The following is a 12,725-nucleotide window of genomic DNA, read 5'->3' as shown; positions in this document are numbered from 1 at the left end:
TTAGCATATCCCTCTTATACAGATAGAACTATTTGTTTTTGCTTTGTATGTTTTCTGTTTTCATTTACTTTTGTGTGAGCCAGAGGACAACTTGCATGAGCCAATTTACTCCTTCCACCAGGTGTGTCCTAGGGATTGAACTCATGTTGTAGGGCAGGAAGACAAGCATCTATATCTATATTTCTTGCTTTGTTAGGTTTTTCTTCTTGGCCTTCCTTATGTTCCACTTTAATTGCTCTAGAAAGGCAAGCTGTATGTACAGGGTTTTGGGGGGCTGGTTGCTCGAAGAATTATAATATACACCTTTATCACAATCCACTTTGTATACTAAATCAACAAAGCTTGTGCAGTGTCACTTAGTATATCCTGATTGTTCAGTCTCACAATCTCTGCCTTCAACTGGAGTGAGTGTTTAGTGTGTCTACATTCAATAGAATTAGGATTACCAATTGATTTTTTGGACATCTTTGGTATATCCATTCTCTATAGTATGACTGCAGTCAGCAAGCAGATTCTTAATGTACAATCTAGATAGAATGAAAAACATTCTACTTGTTCCTTAATCCAGCACATGGCGTTTTGAGTTTTCAAACTGTACATACACAGAAGTTAGACAGAGAAATAGAGGTTTGACCAAAACACTAACGAGAATTTATTCAAATTCTGTGTTCAAAGACATTCTACATGAAGTTACTTAACTATACAACCATCAGAACACTATCAACAGTGAGTTGTCCAAACCTCTTTGGATCATTCTAGTTTAAGAAAAAGAACCTCAAACATTTTAGAAATCACTGAAGTTTGTTCAATTTCTTCCTGCTTTATGAGTTATTAAGGAAGAGATTAACAAAACCAAGTTTGGAACAGTAACCTGGAGAATATGGTGTCAAAAGCACAAATCGACTCCAGTGATGAGGTACCAGCATTACAAATGCCCATAATAGTCACAAGTACTCTTTCATCTTCAGAATATTTTTACTATCTGACAGTGAAATAGTAAAAAGAAAATAATTATAAAAAACTACCACTTACTAAACATGAAATTTAGAACAATAATGTTTCACATACATTTAATGTTCACAAGCATGAGGTAGTACTATCTCCCATTTTTCATTTAAGGAAACTGGGTAAATAAATGGTAGGTTTCAAGGATTTGCTCCAAGTCAGCAGCAAGTACCAAAGCTGGGAATCAAATTCCACATGCATAATTTAGGTCTTTCCAAGTCTAGAACCTGCATCTTCTGTCCATTCTTATATGTGATTTTACACTTGGATATGTGTGTAATTAGGGAGAGTAGATGGGAAATTCAGGAGGAAATCCTGACATCTACTTTTGTGACTAAAACAAGCAAGGCAAGGTTGAGGAATCCACTTGTAAATGTGAAAATCTTAAGGGCTGACAAAAATTTAAAGAGCTAAAAAGTGGCTGTAAAATCTCAGAAGCAAATAAATTTGCAGTCAAAGATTTAAAATATGGTCAAGTACTCCAAGAATTTAACTATACACTCAGAAAACCACCATCCCTAGCCCAAAGTGCTAAGCATTTACACCCATTCAGACAAGTACTTAGAAGTACATAAAATATTTAAGAAAAATTGGACACTTATGCTCAAGTGACACAGTGTGTTGGCCTTATCAAGTTTCTGAGACTTCTTCCTCCAAAACAGGTCAATAGACTTATGTTAGAGACAACATGTGTATTTAAAGTAGCAATTTTATTTGAGTTAAAATTATTTACAAAAACCCAAAGACATACTTCATGAAACTGGTACAAACTATTTTTTTCCTGCCGTTGGCTTTTGCTCCAAAGATCACAGCTGAGAAATACTGTATAAAATAAAAATAGGATTGGATTCAGAAAAGTATCCTACTGTTCTAATATCCAACTGGTAGTATTTACAGAAATATTTACAATGGAAAAAAGGTTACCTTAAAACTTTAGTTAATTTGCAAGTCAGCCTCAAGTACCCTAAAATGAGAGTTCTCTGAGGGTTAAAAACACACAAATGCACTGCAATTGGTAAGGTGGTACCTTCCTCACAAACCACCCCACCAAAACCTGCATCTCTTATCAGTGCTTGACAATTAGTTATTATTTTTAAAGCAAAACAAAACAAAAAACTGTTAAACACTGAGGTAAATCAATTATCAAATGATTACCAGTGTAACAGAAAAAAAAAAAAAATGTAATTCGCCCTGATTGCTCTCATCCAACTGCTTACTGTTCCTTACCATCTGCCACAATCAAGAATCTGTTCCCCAAATCCAATGATTAATAAATATCAATGTATTTTAAAATAATTAATTAAAATATATCTAAGGAAATTTGTGGATATAATTTACCAGTATGTTTTTAAAAAGTTGCTAAATTAGTTTGGTACTCAGGGCAGATACAATCTCAATCTTTACCACATTACACTGGCATTACTGTGTTCTTAAAAGGTGATGGGTAGGGGTCTGGGTTGGTAGAAGGAAGAAAACAATTTGCCTAGATTCAGTTACTTCCTTATAGATTTCCCAACAATCTGCATTATCAAAAATAGGAAGACAATAGAAGGCAGCCACTGCATTTAAAAACATTACAGCTGGCACTGATACAAGAGCCCCGGTTTGTTACTTTATACAAGGAAATAACAAAGTCTAAAATGAGTCAAAATTAGACTTTTAGCTATTTTCCCCAGTACACACCAAACTAATATTTATTATGGCTTCAAGTTTTACAAATCCAATGAAGAAACATAATGTAACTATCTGAAAGGTAACTAAAAGTATTAATGAAACATCTCTGGAAAGCCTGTCCTCAGGCCAATTAATAGAGGGGAAAATGTACAACCAGTGGTCGGAACAATACAAAAAAAAAAAAAAAAAAAAAAAAAAAACCTACAAAATTTAACCTATAAACCATGTTCTGTGTGTTCCACAACTGTTTTCTAAACAACTGCTCTATGAACAAAGAATCTGAATAAAAAGTGTCTTCTCTACACCAGCAATTTTAAGGCTTTGCGCTTATGCAATTGATCCTGTCACTCTATAGAAGAATATACACGCTATCTGGAAAAACGGATTCCACATTGGTGTTTTAGCTTCCTTATATTTACTGTACTGAACATTAGAAAATATATCTAGAGAACTTCCCTCAAAACTTAACAATGTTTCAAGAGTCTCCCTAGCATTAAGTGTAAACTACCCTGGGTTTGTCTATTTTTGCTTAATCCTTTAACAGGGCACATTATCTTATATAATATAATATTCCCTCAAACTGCTATTTGTTTTCTTGTGCCTATAGCTATGACATGTAATGGTATGATATTGAATATGGTCATGGTCTCAGAAGTGAAAAATAGTTCAACACCCAAACCTAATCAAGAATAAAAAAATATACTATTAATCCCTTGTGTCTTTGGATTCCATCTAATTTTAAATATAGACAGTAGTTCAGGGAACAACAACCAAAAAAATTCACAAAATTATTAAAAGCTTTATTTACGATTGGAATCATTCAACAAAAAGCAAAAGCAAATGAGCCTGAAAAAGGAACTAAGCTGTTGTCTAGAATGTCCTCAGAACATTCAATACCTCAGTAGCTAAGCTGCCTTTGCACCTGACTGGCATGACAACAGTGGCTCAACATACACAGCAGTTGCACTAACAGCAGCACAAACTTTCCCCTTTAAACCTTGCCCAAAATAAAGCAAGGAAACAAGGAGAGGGTATAGACTCTGCCAAGTTATGTGTATTTAAATACTGCATGGGATTGTTAACAGCCTGAACCTTTTCCCTCATTTTTGATAGCTGCAGATTGATGTAGTAACTGTCATTTAGCAAATGCAGAATGCATGACGAAGAAATCGGGTGATCATAAAAATCCAAACACGAATGATACTGATGAATGTTCTTGGTATATCTTCAAGGACTTCTTTCATGTCTTTTCTTTGTCTACGGATAGCTCCAGCATTACCAAGCACCTGAAGCAAAGGTAAAGCAGCTAGCAATGTTCCAAATATTCAATCACTCTAGAAATAGACTTCTGGCCTGTTGTTCCAACAGCACACTAAAAAGGGAAAAAAGGAAATGATGGTTAACACTTGACATTTTACATGTATTAAACCAAGTCTACTTTCTAAACAGTAGAAACCATCCCATTAGTAATAGAGCATTTGTCACAATGTTCTGGCCAACATAGGGTGGTTCTTCCATTCCACCCCATTTTCCTTGCCACAGTGGATTAAATTTTGGACCTATAAACCAGAATGTACCTTTCTATAAGGTGCTTATATTAGACAGTTTGCCACAGTGAGGAAGAGCCTGACACTATGGCCATTATTATTTTCATTGTCAATGTGTTACATTTAAATTTAAAAACACACAAATTAGCCAGATCCTACCATTCACACCTAATTCCAGCACTGAAAGGCTGAAGCAGGAGAATTGCCAGGCTGGGCTACAGTATAAGATTTTGTCTGGAAAATCATATATAAAAAAATCATATAAACTGCAATATGCAATAAAAGTTACTTACAGTGAGATTCATGAAGCTTAAGAATTTTTTAAGCATCTCTGTCATTATAGAGAAATCTCCTTCTGGAAGATATTCCCTCACTGTAGTTACATTGATCTGAAGAAACAGATTAAAAAGTTAGTTGGCAGAAAACGATACTGTAACTCAGGCAATGCTGTTGACCCTGCTACATATCCTATGGTACATATCCTATGGTAAGCATCTAAAAGGGCCCTACAACACCTAAGTTATTTCCATTCCACATTCACTTACCTATGTATAAGCATGTTCAGGTTCATTCCCCACTCCATACCACCCTACCCACAGGAAAGGGAAAAGGCAAGGCTAGCAAGAGCTACAAAGAAATATATATCTGTGAATATTTGTTTTTGGAAATGCAAAGAGAAAGGTCTGAAATATAAACTACACTGTTAACTATGTAGACAGACTATACTCATAGAGCTGCTTGTAAAACAGAGGGATTAAAGAAAAATCTCCATGCTACAAAGACAAATCTTTAATACACCATTTAAATATATCATTTATCAATTATCCCAGAAGAGATAATTATATTTTATTGTGATAATTAGCAAAAGCAGGCATTTATTTATACAAACAACTGCTGTAAGAAGAAACAATTATAGGACTTGACTCAAAGCTTCTATTTCATTATGTTTAGAAATGCTTAATTTATATTCACTTATATAGACCTATAAGATAGGATAAACATACTGAAATCTATACACCTAAAGAAGATAAACAAGAAAGAGGACCAGGGGTACGATGATCAATCCTCACTTAGAAAGACAAATGGGATGGACACTGATGTAGGAGCAAACAAGTAACAGGACAGCCTACCACAGAGGGCCTCTGAAAGACTACCTAGCAGTGTATCAAAGCAGATATTAAGAGTGCAGGGAATAAAAAAAAAAAAAGGGGGTGAGGGGGTGGGAGTTAATATGACCTGGAAAGGACAGGAGTTTCACAAGGACCACAGGGGTCTTTTATGCGACTGTTTCTCCAAACAAGGACCATGTATGGATGAAACCTAGAGCCTCTGCTCAGATGTAGCCCTTGGGCTCAGTATCCAAGTGGGTACCCTAATAAGGGGAACAGGGACTGTTTCTGACATGAACTCAATGGCGGGCTCTTTGACCCCCCTCCCCACCCAGGGAAGAGCAGCCCTGCTAGGCCACAGAGGAGGGCTTTGCAGCCAGTCCTGAAGACACCTGATAAACCAGTAACAGATGGAAGGGGAGAAGGTTCTCCCTTATCAGTGGACTTGGAAAGGGACAGAGAGGAGATGGGAAAGTGGGAGTAGGATACAGCAAGGATACAAAGTTAACTGTAACTAATATTAAAAAAATAAAAATTAAAAAAAGAAATGCTTAATTTAGCTGGGCAATGGTGGTACACACTTTTGATCCAAAACTTGGGAGGTTGAGGCAGGTGGATCTTTGTGAGTTCAAGGGCAGCCTGGTCTACAGATAGCCAGATACTACACAGAGAAACCCTGTCTCAAAACAAACAAACAAAAAACAAAACAAAACAAAACAAACAACCAGCATCAAGAAGAAGCTTAATTTAAAGCCTCTGAAAGAATAAATGAAAACGACCTTCTGGGCCAGGTCATCTAAATAAAGAAAACAACAGTTTAAAGAGATGACATAAAGGATAAAAAGAAAGCCTGCGATTTGGCTTCTGTTGATGGGTACAAGGAAGAAACTACTTATTACTCTAATTTAAAGATATAAGCCTCAGTTCCCTTTCTAAAATTCCTCCCCAAGAATACCTACATAATTAGAGAGTGAAATAATGGGATGAAACACCCCAGAAAAGATGTAATAAACTCCTAAAATAGGGGCTAAAGAAAAGGCTCAGCAGTTGAGAACACTGGCTGTTTTCCCAGAGAACCTGCATTCGATTCCCAGCTCCTACACAGTAACTCATAATTGTCTCTAACTCCAGCTCCAGTGAATCTGATACTCTCTGGCCTCTAGCCACCAGTCACATATTTGATGCACAGAAATACATGCAGACTATGCTGGTAGGTTTCTGTCAACTTGCCATACACTAGAGCCATCTTGAAAGAGAGAACACCTACTGAGGAACTGCTTCCATCAGATTGACCTGTAGGCAAACTAAACATTTACAGTAGCTGTGGGAAGGGCACTTAAAACATTTATAATATAGAAGGTTCAAAAGGAATAATACAGCATAGACTATTTGAGAAACTTAATAGCTATCCAAGAGGCATGCTGGCTTTGGTAACTAGAGAAGCAGGCTTAACTGTAGGTTCTTAAAGTAGTAACTAAATCACTCCATTGCTGTTGACAAGCCAAAGACAGAAAAGTTACATGATTAGCAAGAGGTCTGAAGAAAGCTAGTGAGGAGACCGACCATGACAAATGCTCACCAGTCAGAGTGGGCAACAGAAAGTGAGAACAGACTTGTTTGGACTTCCTAAGCATGGGGCCACAGAGCACTGGCAGCTCTTACTGCACATGACTATAGGCTGCTTTACCTCTTCCACATCCCCTTAATGGGAAAGTCAATTAATTGTATATTTGTGGTAGCAGCTAGTTTTCTAATTATAAGGATCGACAAGGCAACTAATATATCGTATTTGTGGATTTAAGAATCCACAATATTTTCTACAAATTCAGAACCCCTTGTTTTAGGAACACAAAAGCTATAGACAGGGCTGGAGAGATGGTTCAGAGGTTAAGAGCACTGAATGTTCTTCCAAAGGTCCTCAGTTCAATTCCCAGCAATCATGTGGTGGCTCACAACCATCTATAGTGAGATATAGTGTCCTCTTCTGGCATGCAAACACACATGCAGGCAGAATACTGTATATATATATACAGTATTTATATATATATATATATATATATACAGTATTTATATATATATATATAAAGCTATAGACACCCATAATAATGGCTATATATCAAACTAACACAACTTTTCTTAGTACAGTTAATGTGTCCCAATGTGTTTTATCACAGCAATTAGAAATTAAGGCAACCATTGACCTTTCACTTTATCTACCTGTGCCACATATTCCAAAGAGAGCATTCACAGTAACTCCAAGTCGTAGTCACATTGTATTTTTAATGTTCATATTTGTTTTTCCAAAGTCAACTGACTGTCCAATACCTATAATCTCCACTTCTGTGTGACAGCATAATTATACAGACATAATTATAGTCTTAATTGTATCATTATACTTCTCAGAGATAATTCCTGACGATCTTAAGTCACTAACAATAATCTAATTTTCCTAGCCTGAAATTGGTTCAGAGGGAAACATGTCGTCCAATGCTCAGCCAGACAGATAAGAAATCCAAGAATGATGTCTTCAAAAAAAACAGGGCAGAGGTCCTGTGAGACATTATTTGACTAGATGGGACCTTAGGTATTTGTCATCTAATAACCATGACAAGTGTAGATACTTAAAAATACTTCACTTTGATAATTTTTAATTATGTCAGCATGTGCATGTGGGTTTGTACAGACTGCAGACGATGGTAGAGGCCAGAGGCATTGTATACCTTGGGGCTGTACTTAAAAATGGTTGTGAGCCACTTGAAATGGGTGCTAGGAACTGAACTCCAGTCTTCTGAAAAGCAGCAAGCGCTCTTAACAGTTGAGCCATCTCTCCAGCCCATGAAGAGTGCTTTTAACCAAGGAAAAGGACAACAAAATGTGTGCAAAAGTTACCCTTTTGAGCCACTAAAATTGGCCAAATTTGACTTGGCCAGCAGAACACAGGTTTTATACTCCCCCCTCCCCCGCCTTTTTCTAAAAAGATCAACTACAGGACCAGCAGAGACTCAATCATCCACACCAAGAACTTTCTTGTTACACCTATTACATTCTTACTTTAGAATGTATCCTGGAAAAACCAACAAATATTTTAAGGTCTTTAACATTCCACAATATTTTAACTTCCTACACGTACATCCTTTTTATGACATTAAAAACATTCTCATTAGTTTGTTTTTTTTGTAAGACCAGGTCACTAAGGCCAGGCTAGGCTTAAATTCTCTATTTAGCCAAGAATAATCTTCAACTTCTGATCCACCTCCTTCATCACCCAAGTTCTGGAATTCCAGGCATTAACTGCCATAACCATTTAAACAGTACTAGGAACTAAACCCAGAGGTTCATGCATAACTAAGCAAGCACTTTAGTAACTGAGCTACATCCTGAGGCCCACTAGCTTGCTTTTTAATATCTTAAACAGCTTGACTCTGATAGGTATATCACTTCTCAAAAAAGCTATGAAGAACAACAATTCACTCTATCTCAAATCTTACTATGAAAGCCTCTATTAGAAAGAAAACAAAGATATTCACTGCATTAAAAAAAATTTTTTTAAAGAAAAAAGTGCTTACAAAATCAGACATTTTTCTATCACAGAGAAATAAATTACTATTTAAATAACTCTGTGATCAGCCAAAATCTCTTTTGAAATAAAAGGCATGTATGAATGAGGAAAAAATTTTAAGTAATTAAATGCATCATGTAATGACATGAAGTTGTTGTACAACAATCTTTTAAAGACACATAAGCATTTTTGAACTAGTCACTTACTGGACTTTCCTGGCAGAGACACCCAAGAAGCAGAGCTGTGTAGGAGGCCACGATGCAATCCTCCATGTGTTTGCCAGCATGTTGAAGGGCTGAAAACAGTTAAAGAGTTATAATAATGTACAACTGATAAAAACTCTGTAATTTCAATTATTTTCTTCTCACCTTAAAAGCTACTATATGTGATAAATGAATAATTCAGTATCCCAAATTAATAAAAATTAACTCAAAATAAATAGGGGTCTAAATAAAAGAATTGCAACATAAAAGATTGGTTTTTAAAAGGACACCACTAAGAAAGTGAAAGACACAACCATTATCTGATAAGATGTTCAGAATACATAATTATTTCAATTTAACAACAAAAGACAAATAACCAGAATAAAAAGTGGGTAAGAGACTCGGATACATATTTCTTCAAATGAAATTTTAAAAATGTCACCAATGACTAAGGGAAAACCAAAAACCAAAAACCTTTAGGGTAATCCTGAAGGTCTGACTGGAACCCTCATATACTGTTTATTGGCTAGCAATACCCCACCGGAAAACAACTAACATCACTGTCCTAGAGGAAGTAGAAACAATTCAAATGTGCATCAATGGACTAACAAAATGTAATAAGACTGTGCAATGACTATATGCAGTCATATGCATATACACATATATATTTGACCATAAAAGTAAGGAATATCATTCTAACAAATGCCCCCAAATGCAACTAATTGAAATAAGTTCCTTGGGGGGCGGGGGGAGAGCATATTATGAAATGTGTAGAAAAGGTAAATCCGTGGGTTGAGAGAACAAGTGGTATATCATCTGTTGCCAGTGGCTGGGAGAAAAGGAAATGGAGAAGCTGGCTGCCAATAGATATAAAGTTGCTTTAGGGCTAAAGATAAGATGTTCAACATTAGATAATAGGAATGAATACACAATTCTATGACTACAGTAAGCTATTTCATTACTCACTTAAAGATAATTTTATAGTCTATGAATTATAGCTCAATAATCAATTACTTTGGACTGCTAAAACAAAACTATGATTATAGTATGTACTAAACTACCAAAGTTTACCTGGACTGAACCTATGGCCTTCAAGTAAGAGACTATGACAAAACTTAGTAGCTAAGTTTCTTAGAAACAAAATTTTCTTAAGAGTATCAGAACTTAGGGAAGGAGTAGCTTAATAGAAAGAGAAGAGGCTCAACAGCAGTTTCCTAAGTGAAAAATGTTGAACATATTAATTTTCAAAACCTTAGTAAGGCAGTGGTGGCACAGACCTTTAATCTCAGCACTCAGGAGGGAGGCAGGCAGATATTGAAGTTTGAGGAGAGCCGGGTCTACAGAGTGAGTTCCAGGACAGCCAGAGGTATGGAGAGACCTAGTCTTGATAAGCCAAACCAGAAAACCCCAAAACCTCAAGAGTATAGTAACAAATAGCTATTTTACAGAATTTACATATAAAGCAAGTATCTTAATTACTGGAAATAGTAGGTAGTCGTTAATTCAGTAGTAAACATAGTGCCTCTAGTCTGTATTGTTCTTTACCTAGAACTACTGTATCCAAGAACTACTACTGTCAATTTCGACAAAATACTTCAGTTTAAGGTGAGGCAGGTAAAAGAAATCTGAGAAATTCATCCCCTCCCACTTAGAAACATGGTCTCATTATATAACCCAGGTTGGCCTCCAACTCACATTTCTTTGGCCTCAGCCTATATCAAGTGCTAGAATTATAGATGCGTACTCTCACACTCAGCTTAACTGTTACTCTTTACAGAGTAAAAGAGAGGAAGTACCAAGAAAGAAAAGTGACCTTCCACTGACACACACCATGCTCACTGCTAGGAAGAATTACTGTAATTCCAAAGCTTAACTAGATAAAACTATAAAGATGTTGTTAAGTAACATCTTTATAACAATATGTTAATCAAACGTTTTGAAGGAAAAAAAAAATTATTTTCACTCTGAATATATTACTACTCAAGATAAACATGCCTTTATTGAGGTCAAGTTCTTCATCCTCCTCCTCTTTCTTATGTTTCTCCTCTGTGCCATCAGTCTTTTCAGTTGACACCCACTGTATTTCTCCACTTGTTTCTTGCCACTCTCCACTCTTATCATGCTGAGTGGTGGGAGCATCTTTGATCAACTCATCTGTTTTACTTTCTGCCAACTGGGCTGCTCTCTCTCGTTCAAGAAATAGCTGATAAAAATTATTTTTGAAAAATCATCAAAGAGATCAATAGGTTAGTCCCTGAGGTCAGCACTCAACACATGAGCAAAACTAAATGATTGCATTTATAAATTTACACAAACACACACAATTATAATTGAACACACACACATTTTATAATTAAAGAAGTGGGAGGGACACAGGAGGCACTAGAGAGGGACATAAATTCTAAAAAAAATTTTTTTGAAGACATCAAATACCAACATGTACACAGTCTAATATTTTGCTTTAAATTAGAATATCTGATTTTTAAAAAGCTCTTGTACATTTTATTGAAAACCAAAACTGAAGCATAAATGCAGCTGAGATTTAAGTAATCTAGTTAACAGTTTATATAGTGTTTCAAAGATTGAAAGATTGTTCTTAATCCAGGTAATATTACCTAAGAGACAAAATAAAACAAAATTGTACCAACTTTAAAATTAAAAAGCAAACAAAAGAAAACTAACCAACACATAATTGGATAAATTAATCAAAAGGAAAAACAATGCCTAAACTGCACTAATCATGGAAAAAGAAGTATGTAAGGAATACTACTGGTAAGTTTCCTATCTATTATGTATTCCATACAGTCAAGAGAACATACCAAATTCCTCACCTTCAATTACTTTACCCTTTTGTTGCTATGGCGTTCAACACCAAAAGCACTTACTACAGTCATTCACACTTTTTAGTAAATGCATCAAGTTACTAATGAGAATTACCTAAATATCAAATGCTAAGCAGACCTTAGAAGATGTGCTAAATATACAGACTTTGAAGATAGTATGTATAAGATAATAACCCTGAAAACACAAACGAGCAGTTCTCAAAATCAATCCAAGACTGTCAGAGGTCCTAGGTACCCTGGAAGGTAAGGCTAAAGCGGTCACTTGACTTTTTTCCATTTTCTGAGTGCACAGTGGACCTTGTAGAATTTACGTAATATGCAATTAAATATGCAATTATGTCACTGCTGCTCACCTGTACTAAAGCCTGAACAGCATGAACTTGTCCAGCTAGCCTTAAACTATGATCTCCTTCTCCAACAGAGAAGGAGGAATCAAAGGAACAGGATGTTTCCATGTTGACAAGGCAGTGTCGATTCCGGGCACTATACTCCACCAGATTTATCAGTAGACCCAATCCCTATAAAACATTTAAAAATATAATTATCACAAAGAAGAACTTAATGAATGTAATATATGTAACTTTATTAAATAAAATGTTAAGCAAATAAAATGTTAATTTTTCCATCTGCAACACTGTTAAAGACCACTATGTAAGTTACTGCTCTTTCTTTTAAGTGGCTTGAGTGGGCAGCAGAGGAACTATTTTGTTGCTTTCTGGAGTCTAGCCTGGCCTTCACTAATGGTCATCCTCTTACCCCATCCTCCAAAGTGCTAGGGTTACAGC

The 12,725-nt window shown here is 35.9% G+C and overlaps 1 protein-coding gene across 3 annotated transcripts in view; it reads right to left on the bottom strand.

Moving 5' to 3' along the window:
• Positions 1-1,696: 1,696 nt before the first annotated feature.
• The window catches only part of Wapl (WAPL cohesin release factor), a 72,952-nt gene continuing 61,923 nt past the window's right edge, over positions 1,697-12,725 (bottom strand). For all 3 annotated transcript variants that reach the window (XM_021635969.2, XM_021635968.2, XM_021635972.2), the window contains 5 exons: positions 12,294-12,458; positions 11,093-11,300; positions 9,101-9,189; positions 4,520-4,615; positions 1,697-4,051 (listed from right to left, as the gene is read on the bottom strand). In XM_021635969.2, the coding sequence (XP_021491644.2) occupies positions 3,986-4,051; positions 4,520-4,615; positions 9,101-9,189; positions 11,093-11,300; positions 12,294-12,458 (624 nt within the window). In that variant the 3' untranslated portion in view covers positions 1,697-3,985. The remainder of the gene's footprint in view (positions 4,052-4,519; positions 4,616-9,100; positions 9,190-11,092; positions 11,301-12,293; positions 12,459-12,725) is intronic.

This window comes from Meriones unguiculatus, chromosome 9, assembly GCF_030254825.1.
Source record: "Meriones unguiculatus strain TT.TT164.6M chromosome 9, Bangor_MerUng_6.1, whole genome shotgun sequence".
Classification (NCBI taxonomy): domain Eukaryota; kingdom Metazoa; phylum Chordata; class Mammalia; order Rodentia; family Muridae; genus Meriones; species Meriones unguiculatus.
This window is presented reverse-complemented; position numbering and strand designations above follow the sequence as displayed.